The following is a 25,157-nucleotide window of genomic DNA, read 5'->3' as shown; positions in this document are numbered from 1 at the left end:
ACATTAATTAGATAAACGATATGCTGGAAAGACATAACTAACGTCTCGCGAGACTTCCCGATAAAAGCTTTAGCGGGCTATTCCGCGGGAACTGCGCTTTTTCTTAAAACATCTAAAAGGACTTCCCGTTTAAGGTATTGTTGTTCTACTTTTGTTATTTGTAGGGAAATGAGTCAGTGACATAATATGTTGTTGCTGTAAAGGGGGACGCTGAATCTTAAACATTCAACTGGTTAACAAGGATTTTAATGTTCCTTTACTTAATTCCTTTAAAGGAAAACCATGTTTTCTGACGTGAGCGCCCAGAAGAATGGCCCCTCTCTTCTCTGCAGCCCTGCCTCTGAGGAGCAGGGCCCTACCTTCGAAAGGATATCACTACCCTACGAGTTGTACTCCGATCGTTACAGAGTTGGTCAGAGGAGCTTTAGTCGTCAGTATGCTCACATTTATGCAGCAAGACTCATGCAGATGAGGCCCCTGCTGGCAGAGAGAGCTCAGCAGAAGTGGGGTGAGTTCATCATGTTAGCATGCCAGTTTAACCATCACTTGATTATCCAATACTTCTTTCCCCCTCTTCTCTGTCAGGATCTAATGTTCTTATCAAGAAACTGTGCGACCTAGAACCGGGGGAGCAGTGTTGTATTGTGGGGACCTTGTTCAAGCGAATGGAGCTGCAGCCATCCATCCTGAAGGAAATCAGTGAAGAGGTTAGGAGTCTGGTCTTTTTTGGATAAACAAAGCCACGTTTGATCTGTTCCTTTCATTTTAAAGATCCTGGACGTCTGTTTTTCAGCACAATCTGCTGCCTCAGCCTGCACGAGCCAAATACATCAGTGAAGCAGATGAGCTGATTTTAGAGGATGAACTCCAGAGGATCAAGTTGGAGGGCAAATTTGATAAAGATAAGTGTGTCACAGGTCAGTGTAATTGATGATATTTGATACTTTAATAAATTCTTTATGTTAAAAAAAAGTTGCCCCTCTTAGGTAGTGTCGTTGCAATATATGGAGCTGAAAAGAACGATGGCAAGTTCACCGTTGAGGACTTTTGCATGGCTGATCTTCCTTTACAGACACCAAGACCTGCGCTCAGCTCAGACAGGTGAGCTCAGGTGTGCACAGGTAAACCTTTGCAGTTAAGGGTTGCAGCTCATTAAAGCTTTGTCTTGGCACAGGTTTGTCCTCCTGGCTTCAGGACTCGGGTTAGGGGGCCACAATGCTGACAGCATGCTGGGGCTGCAGTTGCTGGTTGACATGGTCACCGGTCAGCTTGGAGACACAGGCGAACAAAGCGGCGCAGCAGCAATTTCCCGGGTTCTGTTGGCTGGAAACCTCCTGAGCCAAAACACCCAGGATAAAGACGCATCAACAAAGGTCATCCCCCCTGACATGCAACCACTTGACTTTCCTTATCATCTTTGTCCTTATTTTGGATAAGTTGACTTTTTGAACTTTACTTTTAACTATCAAATGCCTTTTTTTTCCTGTTTCAGGCCAAGTACCTCACAAAGAAGACCCAGGCTGGCAGTGTGGAAGCCATCCGTGTTCTTGATGAGCTGCTGCTTCAGCTGGTGGTGAGCCGGCTGTGTAAAAGTCATCTAAGATTAAACTATTACCAACGATAACTATAATATAGCAGGACGCATTTTGTTGTTTGCCAGGTCTTTGTTTTATGGGTTTACTTTGGCACCATTCAAACTCTTTTTTTGTTTTGTTTTATTTTCTTCTTTTATTTTGAAAAAATACCCAAAAATTAGAAAATTAAAATAAAGAGTAAAACATAAAAGAGAATAAGCATTTATGTATTCTTCTAGTTTAAATTCACTTTATTGCAAAGTTAAATAAACTATCAGCTGTGACAAACTCGTGACCAGAAATCAGAAATTCAAATCAATACATTTCACAAATGTTGACCTGTTTAATCAAAGCAGAAGGAAAAATAGTACATAAGTAAATAAAATGTCACATTTCTTCTAAAACATTTGATGAGTTTGTTTGCTATGTTTAAACTACTTTCCATGAAACCGACTGTTATAAACAGAATCAATAAACTTATCGTTTAAATTGTTGTCATGAAATACCTGCCAAAACCTGGTTTTATTTACTTTTTATCTTAATTTCTTTTATCTGCTGCAGTTCTGCATGTCACAAGGGTGACATGCAGAACTGCAGCAACTATAGAGGAATAAAGTTGATGAGCCACACAATGAAGCTGTGGGAAAGAGTAGTGGAAGCCAGGCTTAGGAAGAAGGTGGAGATTTGTGAGCAGCAGTATGGTTTCATGCCCCGTAAGAGCACCACTGATGCCATTTTTGCTTTGAGAATGTTGATGGAAAAGTACAGAGAAGGTCAGAAGGAGCTGCATTGTGTGTTCGTAGATTTAGAGAAGGCGTATGACAGGGTGCCGAGGGAGGAGCTGTGGTACTGTATGAGGTCGTCTGGAGTGGCAGAGAAGTATGTCAGAGTAGTTCAGGACATGTATGAGAGAAGTATGACGGTGGTGAGATGTGCTGTAGGTCAGACAGAGGAGTTCAAGGTGGAGGTGGGACTACACCAAGGATCAGCTTTGAGTCCTTTTTTGTTTGCTATGCTGATGGACAGGCTGACAGACGAGGTAAGACAGGAATCTCCCTGGACAATGATGTTTGCGGATGAAATTGTAATTTGCAGTGAGAGTAGAGAGCAGGTGGAGGAACAGCTAGAGAGGTGGAGGTTTGCTCTGGAAAGAAGAGGCATGAAGGTCAGTCGTAGTAAGACAGAATACATGTGTCTGAACGAGAGGGATCAAGGTAGAAGTGTTAGGTTACAGGGGGCTGAGGTGAAGAAGGTGCAGGAGTTTAAGTACTTGGGGTCAACAGTTCAGTGTGATGGGGATTGTGGAAAAGAGGTGAAGAGGCGAGTGCAGGCAGGTTGGAGCGGTTGGAGGAAAGTGTCAGGAGTGTTGTGTGACAGAAGAGTGCCAGCAAGACTCAAAGGAAAGGTGTACAAGACAGTGGTGAGACCAGCTCTGCTCTATGGGTTAGAGACGGTAGCAGTGAGACAGAGACAAGAGGCTGAGATGGAGGTAGCAGAGATGAAGATGTTGAGGTTCTCCTTAGGAGTGACCAGGTTAGACAGGATAAGGAACGAGTACATCAGAGGGACGGCTCACGTTGCCTGTGTTAGCGACAAAGTCAGAGAAGCCAGACTGAGATGGTTTGGACATGTTCAGAGGAGGGATAGTGGATATATTGGTAGAAGGATGTTGGAGATGGAGCTGCCTGGCCGGAGGGCAAGAGGACGGCCAAAGAGGAGATATATGGATGTCTTAACAGAGGACATGAAGTTGGCTAACGTTAGGGTAGAAGATGTTCATGATAGAGTGAGGTGGAAAAGGATGATTCGCTGTGGCGACCCCTGATGGGAAAAGCCGAAAGAGAAAGATCTTAATTTCTTTTATCTGTTACAAAGTGTCTCCTTTACCAACAATCACGTCATCTGCTTTGGTCACATCCTTTTTTTTTTTTACTTTATGAAACGGTATTATTTCCTGAAAACAGAGATATTTTGCCAGTCACTGAAACAATTTATTTAAACAATTTTTAGACAGCAATAATAAAACTAAATAAAGTCAACTTTATTTAGAAAGTGCTTAACAACGCTGGGTAAAAACAAAACAACAAACAAAAACAAACAGCATAAAATCAATAAATTAAACAAAAATAAATAAAACCCAATAAAAACCAATAAAGATCTAACTTAAACAGTCGGGAGTCCAAGACCTGATTCTTCAGGCAGCCAACAGTTTCCGGTGAAAATATTTTTATTGATCCCCTCATGTTGTTTCCTAGTTTTTAAATAACTGAACCAAGATGAGTGTGGAACCTCTCTAACAGCAAAGATCCATTATTTTATCAAGTAGAAATTAATAATCCATTGTAACAAATCTCTTTCTTTAAAAAGAAAAAAGGAAAAGTCTGTCCAAAAAGGATATATCTCCATCTAGTGGTTTGATAAAGGAATTACAAACAAACTCAATATTGCAGTTTATTTTGTTTATCAGCGTCTGGAGGACATAGTAAAGCACAGACAGAGCAGATGGGTGTTTTGGGAGACATTTATAAAAAAAACGGACTTTTGAATGTTTTGTGTAGTAATTGCTCACTGGTATTGCCTCTTTTGTTTTTTAAGGCTTCTGTTCCAGTAGATGTAATGCCGGGCCAGTATGATCCAACCAACTACACTCTCCCACAGCAACCTCTTCACCCATGTATGTTCCCCTTATCTTCTGCATACAACACCCTGCAGCTGGTCTCTAATCCATTTGAAGCCAGCATTGATGGAGTGAGGTACGCAGCATCATCATTCACACGATTTTTGTCATCAAGCGTCTTGATGCGTCGGGTTAAGCGTCTTGCTTAACCTGAAATGATCTTGCAGGCGTGTGGAAATTTAGACTCTAGGTTTTACCGAGTACCAGAGCAAATGGCCTAAAGCAGCATCAACCGCTTTATTGTCAGACAAGATTTTCATAGACTGGCCTTTAGGCTGTGATGGACATAAAAACTATTATTTTCTATTTTTAATACTCTGGGTTTGCAACTTTATCAACAATGACTTCCTAACTTGATAAAGGTTGGTAAATGCATATGTTGCTGAGCCTGCTTGTATGGGAGCGACCTATGAATCCATATTTTAAGTAGAGACTTCAATGCAGATTGTTTATTTTTTGAAGTTTCTTCCTCTGTGGCTCTTTTCTGCCTAAATAAATTTTCCAAATATGTTTTTTTGTTGTTGACTTTGCTAGCTTGGGGTTTTCATTTTGGCAGTGATGTACTAAGTGTCACGGATGTGATCAGCGTCTTTGAGAAGGTAGTGGCTGCAGGTAAGACACGTGACCAGGGCGAACCCTTTGACTGAGGGACAGACAGTTTTGGCAGAAAGTTTTCCAAAATAAAACTCAGTTTTGAATCAAATTGCAAGCCATGTATGCTTTTTTGTGAGGCCCGGTACCAATTACTCAGATCCTTCAACGATCAGAGTTTGTACCCTGACCTTAAGAACAAACTGTTAAAGTCCTACTCTGATCATCTTTTGATCTATTTTAAAATCAGTGGTCTTTAAGTATGATTATGCCGTTTTTAGAGGGGGGAAAAACAAGACTTTCTAAGACATCATTTCTGCAGAGCGCCAGGAGTTCATTAGAAATTTGGTTGTGAGTGAGACTGCTGGCACGGTGCCACGGTCCCCACTCTTCCCGTCATCGCTTTGTTTACATTCTGTCCCGCTAGCTTACAGCCCCTCACAACCCCATCCTAACATTAGCAGCGAAACAAAATGGCTTTTTTCAACAGCATTTTTGTCTGCTCCTGATTCACAACAAATTGAAGTAAGAAATATTAAAAAAAAAATCAGAATTTGATCTCAACTTTATTCATATGTGTCCTCCACCATCAGAAAATTACCACAAGAACATTTTTAAAACACCAAAAGCAGGATTTTTATTGGAGTGGGTCTTTAGTTGCTGATTCTGGCCTGGGTTCTTTTTTGGAGCATTATGGGAAAACCTCATGGATCCTCCACATTAAGTCAACAACAGAGGCCTTCATTCAGAAGCTTCCCATCTGCTGTGACAAAGTTATAACGACCGCCAAGCCAATGACTCTGAAGGATTTCAGAAAATAAGTTGGTACAAATGTTCATGCTCACCTTTGGAGACTAGGAAAGTATTTTTGAATCGAGTTGAATATCTGCAGTGGTTCAAACCAAAACACGGAAATCTTTATGAAGCAAATTGCAGTGTTTGCAAAGGTCCTTCAGATTTCTCTCTTGTTTCGACTAAAATCTGAATAATCAAGTCAGTGGTTGTGTCTTTTTCTCAGACGTTTGGTCAATGTCACTAAGTGGTTCCTCATTCATGTATTCACTTACATTGGAGACATTTTCCTCATAGTGAAAACTGTGAGGAAACGGTATTTAACTCCTGAAGTGGCTGCAAGTTTTATTGATATTTTTAAGCAAACTCCTGCTCAGATTTTACCTGCACCTTGTGATTTTATTGTTGGTCATTTTAATAACAGATTCCATAGATGCAGTGGCTTCATTCAAAACAAAAACATTAAGAGCCACTCCTAAAATCCCATGGAAGACTGATGACATTAAGCGTCTGAAGCAGAATTGCAGGAGGGCAGAGAGGAAATACAGGAAGACGAAATTGATAATTCATCAAGACATTTTAAAAGAACAACTCAAAATCTACAATAACTCAGTTAAACGGGCCAGAAGCTCTTATTTTTCAAAAATCATTTCAGAAAATAAAAACAACCCTAAATTTCTTTTTAAAACCATTGATGTTTTAAAAAATAAAGACTTCAACAAGTCCTCCATGCCATCATCTAATGCTGCATGTGAGGACTTCGCAGACCACTTCATGGGTAAAATCAATGCTATAAGATCAAACATTTCATCCATGCAGTACACTGATCTTAACAGACTAGCATTGTTTTTACCAGAAAAACACTGGGGAGTTTTGTCCTGGTTGATGCGGATATGCTTGGTCGAGTTGTATCCCAAGTAAACACTACAACCTGCCTTTTAGATCCCATTCCCACTTCACTTTTTAAAACATTTTATGGATTCTTTGAGTCAGAGCTTTTAAATATAGTAAACTGCTCTCTTCAGACGGGGGTCTTCCCCTCTGCCTGTAAGACGGCGGTGGTGAGGCCCCTTCTGAAGAAGAGTCAATTAGATCCAAAAAATCTGGATAACTATAGACCCGTATCCAACTTACCATTTATAAAATTATAGAAAAAAGTGTCGCTACTCAACTGCATGAGTTTTTAAATGGCCAAATAATTGGTTGAATGCTGTAAAGCATTCAACCCTTTGTTTTCCTGTTTCTCTTTATTTATTATTATTATTATTTATACTATCTTCCGCCGTTTTTTGACACTTAACTACTTCTACAATTTTTAACCGATTTTTACCATTCAACTTTTAAAATGTTCAGCTTTTTCAGCTTATTATTGCTATGACTTTTGGTACTTGTAATCCTTCTACTTTTTAAGATATTCTAGTTTTTCCGGGAATTTTTGCCCTATTAAAATGCATTGGGAAGTTATGATGCACGAGGCGCCCGGTTCGACACCCGGTTCGGACGCTTCAAAATTTTTTACCATTTTACTTTTAAAATATTCAACTCTTTCAACTTATTACAGTTATTACTTTTGGTCATTCAAATCATTGAACTTTTTAAGATATTCCAGGATTTTCCAGGATTTTTGGCTCCATTAAAATACATAGAGAATCCTTGTGCTTAACTTCTTTTACAGGTTTTTACTTACTTTTACCATTGTATGAAACAGTTCAGCTCATTCCTTTCCTTCAAATCTTCAAATTTTCATTAATTCAGCCATTTTTTCAATAATTTCAGGCCTTGTTTAACTCCTTTTACAATTTTTTTACCTCCAAAATTTTTTTTTACCACCACTTTTGGTCCTTCAAATCCTGCGACTTTTCAAAAGTGAAGGCTCATGGGAAAGTGTTGATTCCCAAACCATGAGTTAGGTGGCTGTTACGAGAACTGACTAGTGACTTTTGCACCACATAAGTTAGTGGTTTAATGAAAATATGATGCTGTATCATTCAGCTAGCTGGCTGATGATCAATATATCTCTCCATTATACATGTATGTGTTTGCAAAAAGTAATGGCACATACATAGTTGAGAGAATTGATCTTGAAGCTCTGCATATGCCAGAATATCTCCTGCTGCATGATGTGGCTACACTTTAACTATCAAATGATTAGTGCTTTGGTTTACAACATCAAGGTTTGATGTCATTGTGGGACGGAGACTCTTTGGCAGCCATTTTGTGTTTTTCAAATTTGAAACCTCTGTTTCTTTCAACCAATATAACTTCAACATACTTGTAGCTAGAGACACCGTTCAAACATTAAAATGATCACAAGGCTTTGGACTATAAAATACGTTTAGAAATCATTATGGGATGTCGACACAACCTACTGTTGGTGGCCTTTTTATGACAAAATCTGAAGCAAATATTGCAATAAACTTCATCCATGGCTGGAACTGAACATATTGAAATTCACTGGATCTGGACATATAAGGAATGTGGGCGTGGTTAGCCAACAAACTTCGTTGCTAAGGACGTCCAAAGGTTTACTTTTTCCGATTTGTCTGAAACTGACGACGATTTGTTCATCATCCCATGCCGACCCAAACGTAAAATGGTTGCTTTGGAGATAAAATTAATAGAAAAGCCGCCATTTTGAAAAGAGTGGATTTTCTATCAACTTAGAACATGTAGCTTTTACCAATATGATACTCTCAAACAACGTGTTTTTTGGAGTCAGTTAATTATGCTGATTCCAATGCTAGTACTTTTAGGCATTTTAGCAACATCTTCAAATTTTCAACAGTTCAGCTATTTTTTGAACAATTTCAGCTTTCATGCTTAAGTCCTACAAATTTTGACCTATTTCAGGCATTCTACTATTACAATGTTCAACTTTGTCAGCTTATTCCCCCTATGACTTTTTTCCCCCAAATCTTTGAACTTTTAAAGATATTCGAGGATTTTTGCTTCATTAAAATACATGGGAAATCTTATAGCTTAACTTCTTATACAGTTTTTTACCCACTTTGACCATTCTACGTTTAAAATGTTGAGCTCTTCCAGCTCTGTTCAGCCATTTCTGTAGCAAATTCAGCTTTCATTTAGCAATACAGCATTCAACCCTGCATTTTCTTCTGGAAATGCAGCCCCTTCTAGTTTTAGAAATATATCAGTCTGGTTTTAGGAAAAGCCACAGCACAGAGACGGCTCTTTTAAAGATCGTTAATGATCTTAGATTAAACCACGACTCACAAAAACTTTCTGTTCTGGTGCTGCTGGATCTTAGTGCCGCTTTTGATACAGTAGATCACCAGATTTTATTAGACAGACTTAGTAGTCTAGTGGGCCTCTCTGGAAATGTTCTTAAGTGGTTTTACTCTTACCTTACAGATCAACACTTTTATGTAAGTATGGATACGTGCTCTCCAGGAATCCATGAAATAAGTTGTGGGGTTCCCCAGGGGTCGATTCTAGGGCCGATACTGTTTAACTTATATACGTTGCCTCCTGGGGAGGTCATCAGGAGACATGGCGTTGACTTTCACAGCTATGCTGATGATACACAGCTTGACATTGCCGTGTCTCCTGATGACCTTTAACCTGTTAACACTCTTTTAAACTGCATTTTAGATATAAAGTTGTGGATGGCAGAAAACTTCTTACAGCTCAACCAGGACAAAACTGAGGTTTTAATCATCGGTTCTGAAGACAAGAGAGAGATGATTTTACCACATCTTCATAATTTTAAACCTTCTCAATGTGTGAGAAACCTGGGCGTACTTTTTGACTCTGAGCTAGATTTTATCCCACACATTAAAAATGTCGTTAAGACAGGATTTCACCATCTTAAGAACATTGCCAGAGTCCGCCCGTTTCTCTCTCTTGCCAGCACAGAGGTGCTGATGCATGCTTTTATTTTCAGTCGTTTAGATCACTGTAATGCCCTGCTCTCTGGTTTACCGAAAAAAAATCTCTTTCAAACTTACTTCTACAGAACTCAGCGGCACGAGTTCTGACAAGGACCAGAGGGCGGGAACACATTAAACCTATTTTAAAATCGCTGCATTGGCTCCCTGTGCGTTTCAGGATTGATTTTAAAATTCTTGTAATGGTTTATAAATGTTTTTATGGTCTTGGGCCTTCTTATTTAAATTATATTCTTTTAAAGTATGAGCCCTCGCGGACCCTGAGGTCCTCTGGCACTGGCCTCTTAGTTGTCCCTAAGGTGAGGACCAAGACACGGTGAGGCTTCGTTCTGCCATTATGGTCCTCGCCTGTGGAACAGCCTTCCGGAGAACCTCAGGGCCGCAGAGACTGTAGAGGTTTTTAAGAAGAGGCTCAAGACCCACCTTTTTAATTTAGCTTTTAGTTGATTTTAACTGCTAATTTATTCTATTAGTTTTAGTCTAGGATATTTTAGGTATTTATTTTCATTTTATGCATCTTAGTCTCAATTTTATGTTTTTATATACATCTTATGTTTTTAATTTTAGTATCTTATCATGATTTTAGCCCCAGTGTTTCTTGTGGGGATCTTTTCCTCCAGGGCTTGCCGGCTTGGTCAGCGGTTGTTGCTGCAGTTCTTGCCCTTGCTGGGGCGGCTGGGGTCTAACTTTGCAGCTTCACGGCTGTGAAGTGGACCCCAGTGTTGTCCCAGTCCGGGTGGGCGCTGTAGCGATGCTCCCGTGGGCGGGCTGGCTACTGGTATGAAAGGATCCCCAAATACTGTTTCCTCACAGCAGAGCCAAGCCTTACTTGTTTGTTTGTTTGCTTATTTATTTATTTAAGCTCCATAGTCATCATTCTTTGTACATGGGGGCCATGGGTCATATGTTTTAACGGAGGGGAGTGGGAAGGGTGAAGGGTGGGTTGGGTTTTTACTGTAATGTTGTGTGTTCCGTTTTTAATGTTAAAGCGCTTCGAGCTGCACAAAGTGCATGAGAAGCGCTATTTTATAAATAGAATTTGATTTAAAAATATTTCCCTAATTAAAAAGGCCTGAATACGTTTTATGTTCAACTCATGAATCTTTCATTTGAAAGGTTTCTGGGGACTTCAGGCCAAAATGTCTGTGACATCCAGAGGTACAGCAGCATGGACAGTCACCTGGAGATACTGGAGGAGACTCTGCAGCTGAGACACTTGGCTCCCACAGCTCCTGACACTCTCGGTGGGTGGGTGAGGAGGAAAGAAAGTCTGCTTCTTGGATTATGTGGGTTAAAGTTGTTTTTTTGCTTTAGGTTGTTACCCTTTCTATCAGAAAGATCCATTTATTTTGGAGGAATGTCCGCATGTTTACTTCAGCGGCAATGCTCCGACCTTTGAGTCCAAACTCATCAAAGGTCAGTGAGAGATGCGTTGACTGTTTGGAACACATCAACACAGGGGGGGGGGGGTCACTGTCATCATCTGTCCGTGTCTCCTATCAGGTCCTGATGGTCAAGAGGTTCTTTTGGTGACGATTCCAGAGTTCAGCAGCACTCAAACAGCCTGTCTGGTCAACTTACGCACTCTTCAGTGTGAGCCAATCAGCTTCACCGCTTTTTCTGCTGACAAAGATGAAGAAAATGAGATGAATATCAGCCACTAACCTTTGGACGATTTGCTTCACATCTGAGTCAACTAATTGGGACAAAACTCACTATTGTAGCTCCACTGGTGTTATTGATTATTGTTTTGTCAACCGCTCTGATAGGACACTTAGTTTTTTCCTTTAAAGTAGATTTTGATGTCAGATATCAGAGTAACAGAAATCCAGAAAAAAATGATGAGCAGAGGCAACACTTGTGTGATAACAGTTTATTTGCACACCATCCGTGCCTGAAGAAACCGTTTCTCTTGATGCAGCAGCTGATCAAGCTGCATTTCTGCCACTTGAGGTGATGTAAATACAGTTTTCTTTTTTATGAGTGTTGAAAATAAACATCTTTTTTTGAAGCAAATCTCATTTACAACAAAAGTAAAACAGAACATTTCTAGACAAGTTCGATTTTTCTAATTTTCTAGCAGAAACATTCTTATATAAAGTCATTCAAAAAATATTAAGTGACAAAGTTTTCCAATAATTAAATTTCCACATTCTCACTACTTGTCATTGCAAACAGCTTAAAGTACAATATGACAGGGAAGAGTTAGTAGCATTTGGTTGTTTCTTGTATTCAGCCTGATACGTTTGCTTTAATCACTGTTGTAATCATAGTTGTAATCCAGGGGAGAGTCCGTGATCCCGCCGTGAGTTGAGGACTGTCCCTCCCAAAGTGGCCACGGGTCGTACCAGGAAGTGATGGTTTCTGCGGTGGTGGGGGGTGTTGTGGTGGTTGTGGGGGGTAATGTCGTCGTTGCTCTTAGCTTCTTGTTTCTCTGCTGTCGACGGCGGTACAGCCTCAGCCTCCTTCGCTGCACGCCAGTGAGCACGACGCCTGGTTCACCAACATCTAAAGGCACACGTCTGGGGACAATATATCCCACAGGATTCTGTGTCCGGCTGTTGCCGTAGCTGAGTCGGATTGGCTTGTTGCCATGGAGAGCCATAATCTTGAGAGAAAACCTCTGTTAGGCTACGGCTGCAGAAAATGTGGAATTGAAGGGGCCACGACGGCTTTATTCATACCTGTTTGATGCGATCCCAGTTGGACTTGGCCATGTTAAAGCTGCAGGCGGTGGCCCCTGGTTCGTACCCCACCACGCAGAGTTTAGTCATGGAGGAAAAGCCCTCAGCTCGAGCCGTCACCTGGTACTCTCCGGGGTTGAGGAGCCTCCAGTAGTCCCCTGTTGGTGCTGCAATGGAAGAAAGAAAACATCCTTCCTAAGTTAAACCTGTACAAAAAAAAAATCTACTGTTAAGAAAGTGTGCAGCATTGCAAAGAGTATGCTGACCTGTAGTAATGTCATGATTGATCCCTTCTACAGAGATTGTGGCATTTGCAATAGGATTCCCCTGCTCATCTTTCACAATGCCTTTAATTCCTCGATTCACCTAAAGGGAAGGCACATGTCAGCAAAAAGGCAGCAGACCCCACATTTCCACATCAATAGCCTAAGGATTTAGCATCTTGAAGAGAACAGTGATGAAACTTTTTCATGCCCCCATATAAAAACTTTGCCCTAAGATGCAGCCAAAAATGTCATTTATTTTAGTGGAGATAACCAGAAAAATAACATTCTGAATGCCTTCAATATTCATGATTTCCTGCAGTTTGATCTGCTGAATACCACCTAAAATACAGGTACATCTAAAAAATAAAGAACATTGTGAAAACGTTTTTTGTCAGTTAATCAAAAAAAGGGAAAATTTGTATATTAAATGTATTGATTACATATAATGGAGTAGTTTAAGCCTTTAGCTATTGGAATTTTGATGACTCAGGCTTACAGGTAATGAAAATCCAAAATCCAGTGTCTCAGAGTGTTAGAATTTTGGGGGGAAATGAATGGCATTACATCTAAATAAGTTAACTCAAAGCCTTTACAAAGATTTCCTGAGTCTTTAAAGGGTCTCTCAGTCTGGGTCAGCAGGCTCTGCAGTCCCATTTCCTTTGGGGATCAAAGTCTACGAAGCTGGAAGAAGAGCAAAGAGGCACAGAATCCGTTCTGCTTGAAGTGCAGTGTTAAGTTTTTACAGTCAGCGATGGTTTAGAATGTTTTCTCCGGAGTCCAAGGTCAATGCAGACATTCACCAGGAAATGCTACAGCACTTTAGGCTGCCCTTTGCTGACAAGCTATTCAAAGATGCTGTTTTTTTTCCAGCAGGACTTTTCACCCGCTCATGTTCCAAAAGGCACCAAAAGGCTGATTCTTTAACCACTGTGTTGCTGTGTTTGATCGGTCGGCTAACTCATCTGACCTGAACTTACTTAATAGACAGGATGAGAGATCCAAGATGAGAAACTCCAGACCCAACCATACAGGTGACCTGGAGGCAGTTGTCAAGCAACCTACACAGTGCCACAGAAAATTTTCTAGCAGCCTAACATTTGTGCAACACCTGCTTTTTTTTTATTGGCTTCATGTGAATTTCTCATTTTCCCAAGACACTAAATTTCAGGTTTTCATTATCCACAATCATCAAAGTTACAAGAAAAAAAAGGCCTAAATAAAATATTTATACATTGTAAAAAAAATCGTACCTTTCAAAGCAAGCTAAAAAATAAAGAATAAAAGATATTGTCGCATTGTTTTAAGTGAAAAACATTGCTAATGGAACTAGTAGAATTTGTCTTAAGATTTCTTAAAATAAGTTATGATGTTCTTTTTTTTTAAGACAAAGTACATTTTTAAATTAGCTATAAATACTCATATTTAAGTATATTGCATTGGTAACCGGAAATATGTCTTAAAAAGGGTTTGTTGCTCAGAAATCAATTTTATATCTTAAAAGTTGGTATATTGACACCGTTTACACCCAAATAAATCCTATTTTGAGCAGTAAAGCTGCCCGACTATCCGTATTCCCAAATCTGTAATCCCCTTTAAGGCTAGAATTACACATTTTAACACATTTAAAAATGAAACATAAATGTATATTTACTCACAAATATCTGTCCTGCTGTTAAAAATGCATTTGTTCATTTATTAGGAGTCAAAGTTTTCCATCTTCACTAGATTGAGCAAATCTGTCTCTTGTAATTAATCCACTCTCCATTCACAAATTAATTACTTTAAATTATGTAAAAATTATGTTTAAAATACTTGTTTTATTACAACTTTTACTTAAATAATCCTTTTTTGAGATCAAATGACTCTTCGAAATGTGTTCAAGATTTATTGTCTTAAAATAAGTCGTTTCCTCTCACAGAAAAGTTACCAGGAAGCTGTTAGCCTTAAATCAAGTGTTTACAAGATATTTAAACCAGAAACTAGATAATTATTCTTGGTGACCAGTAAAATTTAGCAGTGTATCTATTAGTTAAGATTCTTTATATAAAATTGACTTACAAATATTGCACTTTTTTTCATAATTTTCTAAATATTTTAGGTTTGTATTTCTCTTTGTGAAGGGCTGACCTGTTCCATGAAGGTAAGCATCGCCTCTCGGTTTTTCTCCCACTCATGTGCCAGTTCACTTTGATGAGGAAACTTGTCGCAGCCCAAGAAAACCGACAGTTCCAAGCAGTTTGTGTGCAAGTAGCTGAAGTCATTCATACCTGCAGAGAAACACAAACGTTTGCTTACACTCACAGCCCAGCAGGGTGTGCTGAAGTCACATGCAAATGCTTCTACCCACTGCCTGTAATTGGCCTCCACTTGGCTCGGTTGATGATGCCGAGGGCGCCTGTGCGAGTGTCCCCATGGCAGGATCCGTGGTGGTTGTGCGTCATGGTTAAGTGTGTTGAGGCGTAGGAAATGGCCAGCCACCTGAAGAAGGACTCGTCTGCGGTCACCCTGGGTTCATCTTCAGGCTCACTAAACTGATGACCAGCACTCCTTCCTCTGTCATCCTCTTCTTCCTCCCTCTGGTTGTAACCCTGGTTGTAGGTTTGCTCGTAGCCCTGGTCGTAACCATGGTTATAGGTTTGCTCGTAGCCCTGGTCGTAACCATGCTCATAGCCTTGGCCGCGCCACTCTTCCTCTGGCTGAGTGTGCCCCTGACTCCTCCAGTCCTCTGGTTCCTCATAGTGGCCCCTTCCCCATTCGGTCCCATCAAAACCTTCATCCTCATACCTGAAAGAAACAATTCTGTTTTAACTGATTAATGGGAGAAGGTCTGAAGTATGAATGAAAGGCTGGAAAAGGACCCTTAAAGAAGCAAAAGCTTTCCAAAAACATGTTCTCCTACTGTCTCTTGTTGCGCCTGTGGGGTTTCTGGCTCTCAGCGGGTTTGTTGAGACGTAAGTTGTCATAAGGATAAGCCACAAGTGACTCTCCACCTTGGAAGTTCACACCCAACACAAATGGATTGGTTTTCATCCAGGAGATTATGGCTTTGGTTTCCACAGCAATCTGGATCAAAAATAGGAAGACCCATTACTGTTGGTTACTGTACACCAACATCTATACATATAACAAAAAATGTGCATAGCATTCAATTAAAACATCTTCAATGGAAGCAAACAAGCTTTTTATATGAAGTTTCCAACTAAACCTAAGTTATAATTTAGTAAATGTTTGGCCTACAGCAGTCAAAATTCTACAATCTGTTTAAAAGAATGTCAGTCTATTTACTGAAGAGTTTGTCTCGTAGTCTTCTGGTATGGGCACATGATGGTTGGGGGTCAGTTTGGGGACTTTGCCCTTATCTTCAGCCTCCCACAAGATGTTATTTAGGTCAGGAAAATTCTGGAAGATGTCATAGCCGTCTTCAGTGAAGTGTCCAGTCGTCCAGCTACTGAGTTCTGATCCCTGTCAGGGGAAAAGGGTGAAGAATTAATGAGAATAATCTGCCTGCTTGGGATGTATATGGTTTTTTTCTGTTTTTATAATAAAACAAGAAGGATATTTCCCACTACCGACCACTTCAAACGCCCTCTCCTGTCCATCAGGGTTGAGTGACGGCACCAGATGGATGCGTATTCCCTCCACCAAGCGCTGTGCTCTGGGGTTTCTGTCTTTATATTCTTTGCAAAGATACTGCATGAGAAGTAGGAGCATTTCTCTTCCCACTGCCTCATTTCCATGTAGGCCCGCTGTCAGCCGTAACTCCGGCTCACCTGAGGAAGGACAGAGGGAGACTGTTATTGTCTGCTAAACCACAGCATGCTGCTGTTTATTGGGATTTACCTGAAACATTGGCGCTGTGTCAAGGCCTAATATTATATTATCCAAGCATGTCAGATTGCTGGAACATGTGTTTACATGTAACAGACACGGGGAGGGGGGGGGGTAATTTTGGTTTATGCCTAATGAAATGCTGCTACAACAGTTTTTTGTGCCAGTTTTGTAACCTTTTCAGCCTCGCCTACACCTTAGGCATTATCATTCTTTTCTGTCTGATTATGTGTTTTTAATGTTTTCACCGTCTTAACTGTACTGTGACCTTCAGTGTCGCCCTATAGTCCACCTGTTAAATAATATGAATATTTATTGATATACTCCAACCTATTTCATGCTCTGTGGGGTTTCCAGAGAGGACCATGGCCACGAGTTCCCGCCCCTTGGCGCTGTGTCCCAGGCTGTAAATACTTGTTATGTTGGGGCACTCGTCGTTCACTGACTTCATAAGCTAAACAAGATAGACAAAAAAGGATCGTGCCATGGCAGATATAATGAAAAACAGACCAAAAGGTTAATGAAGTCATAAAAAGCAATGCATTTTCAGTGTATACTTACTGCAACCATCTCTGAGTAGCTGTGGTACCTAAACTGCAGGTAATCCACTGGAGTTACTTCATTTTGTCTGTATGAGAATGCACTTGGCTCTATGGGAAAAGGGGGTCAAGATTAAATATCAACAAGTTTTATTCCAGAGCTGGATACAAAAATCAATTGGAATTGTATTGATCTTTTCTTGGAAAAATTAAATATTGGTTCATTAAACTATAAGAAAGAAAGAAGCAAATTGTGTTTTCTTTTTTTTTAGGCACAAGCATCTTTCTGTTGTTTTAATGTGATCGTTAACACATTTATTCAAGAAAGTTGAACTATAATTTGTATAATCACTAGTTACATAATGTTTTTTGTAACTAAACAAAATTGGGTTTAAAAAGGCTCAACCATGGACCGGCAACCTGTCCAGGGTGTCTCCTGCCTTTGCCCAACAAGAGCTGGGATAGGCTCCAGCAACCCTTGACCCCAAGATTCAGCATGTCCAGAAAATAAACTGATAAATGGATTTTAAAACGGACATTAAAAAATAAACATAATCAGTTTAAAAAAAAAAAAATTGTGAACCTTTGATGTGAAATTGAATCCATTTAGTGCTTCAACATTGAACCACATCCTTGTGTTTTTTTTAAATGTGTGTTTGGGGGTGTGAGGTTCACCAGAGAGGGGGCAGCCCAGAACCTCCAGCCTCATGCAGAGAGAGCCGTTCCAGCTCTGAGGGATGACTCTGATGTAGCGAGCCACCACGGGCACGGCGAGCCGGTTCATCACAGGAGATTCCTTATCACTGTTTGCAAAGAACAGCTGGAGATACAGGTGAAGGGGGGGGGGGGGGGGGGGGGGGGGGTAAGTGGTTGGTAAAAAAGAGGGGGACTTATGGGATTTTTGAGCACCTGACATTCTCCTGTAAGCTTACCCAGTCAGCATACCCATCGTGAATGGTGGTCCATTCTCTGCTGTCATTGCTGAAAGCCAGGAAGTAGGAAGTCACAAAGTCACTCCTGAAATGACAGCATGTGAGAATCATGTTGAGTTTGGGTGGGGGTGGAAATGCGGTACATTCTGCAGGTAAGAGTTCCTCACTCAGTAAGGGAGTCTCGTCCTTGAGTGATGACTCCTGTGAACTCTGTCTCCTTGCGAGCATCAATCTCAAACCAGTGGACAGTGTCCTCAGAGTTTGCACACCACGCTCCACCCCTCATGCTGTCCTCCTCATCAGACCCCTGGAAACAGCAGAGCCCAGAGTGCATACTGCCAAACTGTTTAGCTCCGTTACTTTTTGGTTGAACATTTGTGTACCTGCATGTTGAGGCGCGCCCTCTGAGGCGCGAAACGATACTGAGACATAGAGGACGCTGAAAGCTGGTCAGACTCAATCTTATGGGACTCCATCCCCAGCGGAGGACATTCTAAGACACAAAAAGTCATTCTATAGTAAAGGTTTCTGCATGTTGTCTAGACTGAAACTGGACTTAACTCACTCTTTGGCTCCTTGAAGATACGTGGTCTGTTCCTGGCTCGTTCCTCTGCCTCCTTCAGCCTCTGCGACCTTTCTGTTCAAAATGAAAAAAAAACAGTTATTGCAAAAACAGCTGCTTTTTCCTGGATGCTTTATCTGTACCCAAAAATGTTAGAAAAACATCTCTAGGAGGGTCAAAAAGCAGAGGAAAGAAAAAAAAACAAGAATGACTTGGCTCCTGTTTGCTCTGATTAAAAAAAAAAAAACAACATAAAACTAACCTTTAAAGATTCAGTCTGAAAGTGGGACTCTAGAACTCATGCTTTACTGGTATAAATGCATTTACAGTATGAGAATCGGCATCACTGCGGATTTGCATTTTTAAAAATCCCTCTAGCCTTGAACCCACACTGAGGCCGACCTCACGCACAGGACCTGCCCTCCCGACCCCGACCCTGACAGGACTGTGCATCAGCCTGTCTGGTCTTTTCTCCTCAGCCATCCCCTAACCTCACTCCACGCAGCAGACACGTGGCAGCAGTGGCTCAAAACGATGAGCATTCTTCAGGCATACACTCACGCCTGGAAGCTGTTTCTTTTGTTGACTCTTTTCTTTCTTAATCAAGTGCAAGCCGTTCCTTCTTAGATAACATCTTTCCTTCCAGCTCAACGTGGAAGGTTCCCAAACTTTCTGCTTTATCAACATTTTGTTTTAACTGAATACAGTTTCTATTCTTTTTTACACAAAGTCAGTAGTTTGACAGGGTGTGAAATGATATCTGCCTTCCTTTAGGACAGAAGTGTGACCCACTGATGCATTTCTGCTTTGGCCGCCATGTGTGCTTTACGTGACTGTGCAAAAAGATATTTGAAAGAAGAAATCCACATCTGGATCCTTTTACCTCTCTCTTGTCTTTCTCTTTCTTTCTTGGCTCTTTCTCTTTCTTTCTCCATCCACTTTTCATCCAATTCATCTTCTTTCCTGGCTGCAGCAAAACAAGAAACTCATAACAAGTGCATGTAAATTCTCCATCTCCCTGTAAGGCCGGGATCTGTGGTTTACAAGCATGAACAGACCCACGAAGAATAAAAAATACTCGTGGATAGTTTGTTATTTGGAAGATCGTTTTCATGACTTTTGATCTGGTCTAAGTGCTTCCTAATCTTCTGTAAGAAAGGTTCTGAACTGCTGCATTAATAAAAAAAATGTTGAGATGTTTGTATGAGTGTGCACTCACCCACTCCGTATTCATCATAGTCGTCATACCAAGTCTTCTCAAAAGGAGCAGCTGGAGTGGGTTCTTCTGTAAAAATAAACAAATGTTCCTTTACGAGTGATATTTTATGAGGTTACGTGTTTTAATCTTAAATTTTACAGATTAGCCCTGCCCTCATTGGTCAAACCACAACAGCAGCTCTTGTCTCTGCAGGCTGCTGTGTAATGAAGCTGTTAAATCTTTGATTTACATTTACAGGATCATAACTCCTGTGGGATCTGATGACAGAGCCTCTTTTAACCTATGACAAAGCCACGGAAAGTTTTGTTGACTAGGTGGAACCAAGTGACCCCGCCCACTTGCGTCTGAAAAGTAGGGCAAGCCGGTTCACTTATGAAGACATTCACATGTGGTGCAATGCTCATGGAGGACACAGATGGAACAGATATTTCATCCACCTCCTAGCTCTGACTAGAACTTTCTTACAGGTCAGCTGTCTGATAGATGGTGGTGTCATATTTTCCTCTTCTCCGTGTTCATTTCATTTTTGTATGTGTGAGTGAGGTACCTGGAAAAACGTCCTCAACCTCCACCTCAGGGCTAACTTCTTTGCCATCAGGAGAAGGTGCATTGTCTGGCACTTCAACTAAAGAAGGAAAAACCGATTACAGAAAAGGATTTGTTAGCTAAGAGTGAAGCAATGGAAACGAAGGGATACAGTGTAAAACTCTGGAAACACAACAAAATGTTGAAATGGCTGAGAAGAGTCTCAAGGGGGTTACACGAGTATTTCAGCACTGGATCATTTGGTGAAATTAGGAAGCTCAGTTGTCAGTGCAAATGAAATTAGCTTAGGAAATAAAAGGTTTTCAAAAATTACGGTTAATTAGATCCAATATATATAAGAAATGAACTTATAACCCTCCACCCATCTCCACCTGCAGCAGAACTGACTTCATGCGCAACCTTATAACTGTGAGACCCACTCCGAAAATGGTGTTTTAAACATGTTGTTGTGGCAGTTTTCTAAAGATGAATGATACACATTAGGAAAATTAGGTTCAAAATAGCATTTTTGAGTATTTCTTTATTCAAATTGTTGTGAATCAGGAGCAGATCAAAAAATGCAATTTGTGATATAAAAAAATAAGCTGGGCTGGCTACAAGCTCCCTGCTCCGCAACGGGAAAGGGGGTGCGGTTGCTCTGTGGAAATCATCCTGCCCACAGTTATGAGGTGAATTTATGATTAACTGCTGCTGCTCTGCAGAAAATATGTCCCAGAAAACGATCCAGGTTTTTTTAAATTTTCGCCAAAATCCTAACTTGGCATGATCATAATTAAAAGACCATTGGGAATGTTTTTACAATGGATCAAAAGATGATTGGAGTGGGTCTTGAATTAGATTTCTTTTTCACAAGTTAGCCAGAATATGGGAATGATTCCAAACTCAACAGTTAGAGAAACCAAACCTGATGCACATAAATGCATCCAGAGCTGAGCTTCTAAACTACAGACCCCGAGGATTCCCAAAAAGACTGAGGGATCAAACATACATGTGGCATCCCAGTAGTCGCTGTCATCTGTTCCAGTTTTGCCTTTAGTATCAGGGCTGCTGGGGGTGGGGTCAGATTCCCTCCAGTAACTGTCATAGTTATCTGTGGCAGGAGGGTACGGTTCTCTCCCATCTTGTTTTCTTGTGTCAGGATAGACATCAGAATAAGATGGAGGCAGGTCTTTTTCTTCTGGCTTCCAGTAGTCATCATAGCCGTCTGTCACTGGAGGAGCTGGGTCTTCCCCCTCTGGGTTCCAATAATCATATGGAAGAATTGTGGCAAGGGTCTCAGCCTGGGGTGCTGATGGTGTAGAGACAGCTCCCCAGAGGTCATAGTCGGATTTCCAATAATCATCTAATAACAAGATTAGGAAAAATACATTTTCAATGAATGTTTAAAACAAGTTTTTGTCTTAATCAACAATATCAGAACTGAATCTTGCAAACAGATGTCTTCTTTTTATAACAAATGAGCAGGATTTTCCTTAAAAAAACTCCCTTAATGCTTTAAATGTGATATATAGCTTTTTTTTTTTTACAGAGACACATGTGGTCACCATTGCTGAAGTGGTCTCTCTGAACTTGCAGTCTGGGAACCAGACAGTGCCTGTACTTCGCTAACTCAAGCAAGAAGCATGTGGTCAACCTTTTGATCAAACCGTTCTCTCAGGGAAAAGCATTTAAAGAATCACTGACATTTTTGACATGGTGCAAAACCTTTACTGTGTTAATGGAGAAGTCTGTCATACACTTTTACCATTCCCTGTTTGTGTATTTGTGAAAAATGTTCAAAGGTTACTTTATTATTAGTCATACATCTAGAAGTCCCTGGAGTACTTATTTGTACAAAAAAGATGATGATAATCCCACCTCTCACTGAAAATCTTGGATGCAAATTTAACCATAAGTTAGTGCTCTATTCATACAAAACAGTTTCATAGCCTTTTTTAAGAAAAAGTGTCTAATTATCTGTCTTGTAAAAACAAAAACGATCTTCTTAAGAAAAAATTTTAATAGCAAAATAATTTCAGTTCAAGAAAACATGTATTGACTAAATCTTTTTTCTCAAAATAAGAATTCTTGGAAAAAACAATATTCTTGAAGGTTTTTATTTTTAATTTTGAGGATTTTAAATTATCCTAGGGAGCCTATTTTTGCAGTGTACCTGCGATAGATTTTGGGAAAAATTTAAAGATAGTAAAATAAATGCATAAATAATGCAAATATAAGATAGATCTGCATTAAATCTTAAACACCTTCAAATTTTTACTGTTCTATAACTTACACTTTCTTTTGTGTATGCCACTATTTTGTATTAAATTTTTTTTTTTAAATTAAAGGTAAAGTTAGCACATTTGCTTTTGGGGAAAAGATGTGTTGTTGTGAAGGGTCTAGCTAAAATAAAAATAAAAAAAGTCTTATTGCTGAAAACACAAAACAGTGTTTTTTTGCTATATTTCTTCCACAAGCACAGGACAGTTTTTTTGGACAAATTAATTTTCACCTAATTGTTTGTTTTTGACCTATATAGTTTACAGGAAGTTTGCAACCACAAGGCGGCACGTTGCAGTGCTTTCATGTGCCGGTACAGAGTCCGGACGAGCAGAGAGGGTTATGTCCAGAAAAGCATCTGATATAGAATAAAACATTTTAAGTTAATTTTAAGCAGATAAATTACTGTGGAAACCCCTAAAGTTCAACTTTGCACATTTCCAGTACAGCTCTAAAATACAGCAGGACACTGTGAAGCAAAAGGTAATGTGTTATTAAACAGTATCACAATGTGATCATAAAACACAGTCAACTATTGACAAAAATAATTTACTGCTGCCTGTAAATTACCATAAAATACAGCAAAGAATATGACTGTGTGGCTTTTAAACTTATAAATGGTAGGGACACATTTAATGGCAATTTTCCTGTTTATTTTAAAACCTTCAACTGCTGTTTAACAAACTATTTGTTGTATCACTTGCTTCATTATAAATCCTTAACCCGTCTCTGTCAAACCATACAAAAGGAACGATGAGAAGGTGTGACTCTCACCAACATCTGGAAAGTACTCTACCTCTGGGTCAGTGGGCGGCTCAGTAGGAATTGCTGAAAGCATCAGACAGATGTCGAGTCAGTCACTTGATCTAAACTGATTTACCTGCAAAAACAGCTGCTGTGTCTTTGTCTCACTTGTTGTGGTGGGCGGCAGAGTTGTTGTGGGTGGTGGAGTTGTGGTCTGCTTGACCTTTTTCTTCCCTTTCTTGTCCGATTTAGGCTTTTTTGTGGCACTTGGGTCTTTATTCTTCTTGTCCTTCTTCTTCTTCTTCTTGCTTTCATCAGGTGCTCTCCTCAACCTGCTCAGAAGGCCTGAGAGGAAGAAACCCAGAGACAGAGGAGTAGCACTGTTTATTTTTCTCCTGCCTGTTCCCATGAGACCAGCCCAGAAAGTTTCCTGACCTTTTCAAAAATAATCTTAATCTCACGCCTGCCCTGTTTACGTGATAAAGACCAGTAAAGTTTTACATTTTTCTCAGCCATGTTTTTTAACTGCAATGAGCAGTGGCGTCAGGGAGAATCCAGCTGGCTGGATGCCTCCTAGTGGTTGTTCAAGGTCAATCAGAATTTCCTTTTGAGGCTGCACTTTATGGAAAGCATGTCATCTCTTTCTCATCATTTGTGTTCCATTAACTCAGATCTGTCGAGACAACCAATAAACACCCCACAGTCTCTGCAGAAATGTCACTTCAACTCACTTAGAAGTTATTTTGACTCCAGTGAATTCCGGTCTACCGGCTTTTGAGTTATCCATCAAATGCAACTATTTGTAATCTGTGTGTTTTAACTAAAATAGAACAGAGCTGCATAAATCAATGAAGACGTTACTGATAAAAACATATTACTAGTCGTTACTGCTATATGCTCAAGGTTTAAATGGTCCCCTCAGTGCAACATGCTCAGACGACATTTGTGTTGTGTCTCTGATTTCTGTATTTTCACAGACAAAATAATTGATAGTCTTCTTCACTTGCCTGCCTGTGCAGCTCCTTCTGAGTCAGTCCCGGCTTTGATGCTGCTCTCAAGTGGGTGTGGGTCCCCTGCAAGTGCCTGCACCCTGTCTGGGTCATCCAGGGACTTGTGGTCCTCCGTCAGCGTCTCCCCTTCAGACTGCTGCAGAGACATGAGCCTCCCAGCGGTCTCCCCTCTTTGGGGGACCATCAGACAGCAAATTGCCAGCAGGGAGAGGCCCACCGTCACTGCAGGGGGTTTCATACCTGCTGTCCTCTGAACTTCTAATTCCTTGTTGTAGATTGACGCTTCTGCTGTCTCACTCTCACTGCAGACAATGCTCCTTTCACCCCTTTCTCCAGAATATTTGTATGAAGCTGCTCCAGCAGGAAAACTCTTCAGCTGTGCACCTACCAGCAGCCAGACTGTCAGCCAGGCTCAGACTGGGCTAGACAGCATTGGAGGGGGGTTGGACTGGAGGGAGGAGAGTTAGTTTGAAGAGACAGACGAATACAAAGCTGTAATCCAGGCAAATGAACATGCAGGGATCTACGGTCAGCTGAGAAAACACCACAAAGCTGGAGAATCCCCTTCACCTGCTGGACAAGTCCAGACAGGTGCAGAGGTCGAACCCTGATGGAGGCTACAGGGGAGGACAGGTGAACCCCCACACTGTAACTCCTGGATTAGAGGGTTTGCAGATACTGATTCTTCTTCAGCAGAGAGTTTAGTGTGGTGTCACCTCAGAGACGAGCAGCAGACCAGAGGAGTGAGTCCTCTTAACCAGATTCCACAAGCAGAGGGGGAGGCCTGAAGGGGGTGCATGGGGGAGGATAAGAGTTTTGCACATTTTCTAACAAAAATAACAAGCCTTGAATGTCAAAAGGGATTTAAAGGAAATGAAAACAAGCAGTGGTAGAAATGACATCCTGCTTGAGTCAAGGACTCGCTTTGTTTGAATCTTGGCTTTCATTTCTTCTGTGCGCTCCTCTTTCAGAGTCTTTCCTCGGCTTTCTTCTGGGGAAAAGGCAAGGGGGGTACAGAGTAGCAAA

At 40.6% G+C, this 25,157-nt stretch overlaps 2 protein-coding genes across 2 annotated transcripts; one reads left to right on the top strand and one right to left on the bottom strand.

Moving 5' to 3' along the window:
* The first annotated feature begins 10 nt into the window (after positions 1-10).
* Positions 11-11,558, top strand: pold2 (DNA polymerase delta 2, accessory subunit). The gene is made up of 11 exons (XM_004072517.4): positions 11-134; positions 276-508; positions 586-707; positions 794-917; positions 987-1,101; positions 1,175-1,373; positions 1,493-1,573; positions 4,170-4,327; positions 10,659-10,786; positions 10,857-10,958; positions 11,046-11,558. The coding sequence occupies exons 2-11, from the start codon at positions 283-285 to the stop codon at positions 11,204-11,206; spliced, it is 1,416 nt and encodes a 471-aa protein (XP_004072565.1). The 5' UTR covers positions 11-134; positions 276-282; the 3' UTR covers positions 11,207-11,558.
* LOC101160665 (inactive carboxypeptidase-like protein X2) lies at positions 11,401-24,874 on the bottom strand. Its single transcript, XM_023958592.1, has 22 exons — positions 24,129-24,874; positions 23,290-23,466; positions 23,152-23,205; positions 21,107-21,460; positions 20,120-20,197; positions 19,573-19,638; positions 19,237-19,320; positions 18,357-18,428; positions 18,175-18,284; positions 17,959-18,098; positions 17,792-17,876; positions 17,535-17,679; positions 16,882-16,970; positions 16,651-16,774; positions 16,066-16,262; positions 15,778-15,954; positions 15,392-15,555; positions 14,840-15,276; positions 14,620-14,759; positions 12,493-12,592; positions 12,227-12,393; positions 11,401-12,150 (listed from the first exon to the last, which is right to left on the bottom strand). The coding sequence occupies exons 1-22, from the start codon at positions 24,367-24,369 to the stop codon at positions 11,794-11,796; spliced, it is 3,558 nt and encodes a 1,185-aa protein (XP_023814360.1). The 5' UTR covers positions 24,370-24,874; the 3' UTR covers positions 11,401-11,793.
* Between the last annotated feature and the right edge of the window lie 283 nt (positions 24,875-25,157).

The sequence above is a fragment of the Oryzias latipes genome, chromosome 9 (genome assembly GCF_002234675.1).
Source record: "Oryzias latipes chromosome 9, ASM223467v1".
NCBI lineage: Eukaryota > Metazoa > Chordata > Actinopteri > Beloniformes > Adrianichthyidae > Oryzias > Oryzias latipes.
The sequence above is the reverse complement of the archived record's forward strand: the minus strand, read 5'-3'. Positions and strand labels throughout refer to the sequence as shown.